Source organism: Trichechus manatus, unplaced genomic scaffold, assembly GCF_000243295.1.
Source record: "Trichechus manatus latirostris isolate Lorelei unplaced genomic scaffold, TriManLat1.0 scaffold00008, whole genome shotgun sequence".
Taxonomy (NCBI): domain Eukaryota; kingdom Metazoa; phylum Chordata; class Mammalia; order Sirenia; family Trichechidae; genus Trichechus; species Trichechus manatus.
Window position 1 is genome coordinate 4,927,228 of NW_004443944.1, and position 712 is coordinate 4,927,939.

A 712-nucleotide genomic window follows, 5' to 3' on the forward strand; every position below is an offset into this window, starting at 1 on the left:
GGGAAAGTAGGGATGCTCAATTGGTTTCTGAGTTTAAACGGTCAGGATCCAGTTGTCTTCCTACAGCAGACGGACCAAGCCAGCAGACGCTCCCTCTAAACAAGACATAGGGCCGGCCGCCGCGGTGAAAAGCAACCCCGATGCGCGGCAGCTCCCTGTCCCGTCCCCCAGCCGTTACCAAGGCGGCGGCCGACTGGGCCGCTACTGCGCTGGCTTCTCAGCCTGGTCCAACGCCACGCGATGCCGCGTTCCCGCGGGGCGATAGGCGAGCGTGGAAAGCCGTCCTCCTACCCCGGCCGCCCCCGCCAGGGGCACTACGGAAGCTTAAGGGGCACAAACGCGAGGCCTCCGCGGAGCCAATCGGCCGCCGCGGCCGGCCGGCCGCCGCGGGGATTGGCACCTAGACCCGGGCCGCGCGCCCCCATTGGCTCCGACGCCGGAGGGGGTTTCCGCGTCAGGGCAGCAGGGGCTGTTACTGGCGGGCGGGGCGGGGTAAGAGCGGCGGGATTGGCAGTTCCCGAGGCCCCGCCCCTTCCGCTCCGCCGGCCTGACCTTCCGTCGTTGGGCGGCCGGCTGCTCCGACATTGACAGCGTCCTCGCGATTCGTACCGAAGCGCCCCCCCCCCCCGCGACATCATGGTGGCGTACTGGCGACAGGCTGGGCTCAGGTAGGCCCGGGCCTGCGGGGGAGGGCGCTGGGCGGGCCCGGCCT

General features: G+C 70.5%; 1 protein-coding gene across 1 annotated transcript in view; it reads left to right on the plus strand.

The window, feature by feature from the left end:
* Window positions 1-551: 551 nt before the first annotated feature.
* ATP5F1E (ATP synthase F1 subunit epsilon) overlaps window positions 552-712 on the plus strand; it is a 3,739-nt gene continuing 3,578 nt past the window's right edge. The window contains exon 1 of the mRNA XM_023742650.1: window positions 552-668. Coding sequence (XP_023598418.1) covers window positions 637-668 — 32 coding nt within the window. The 5' untranslated portion in view covers window positions 552-636. The remainder of the gene's footprint in view (window positions 669-712) is intronic.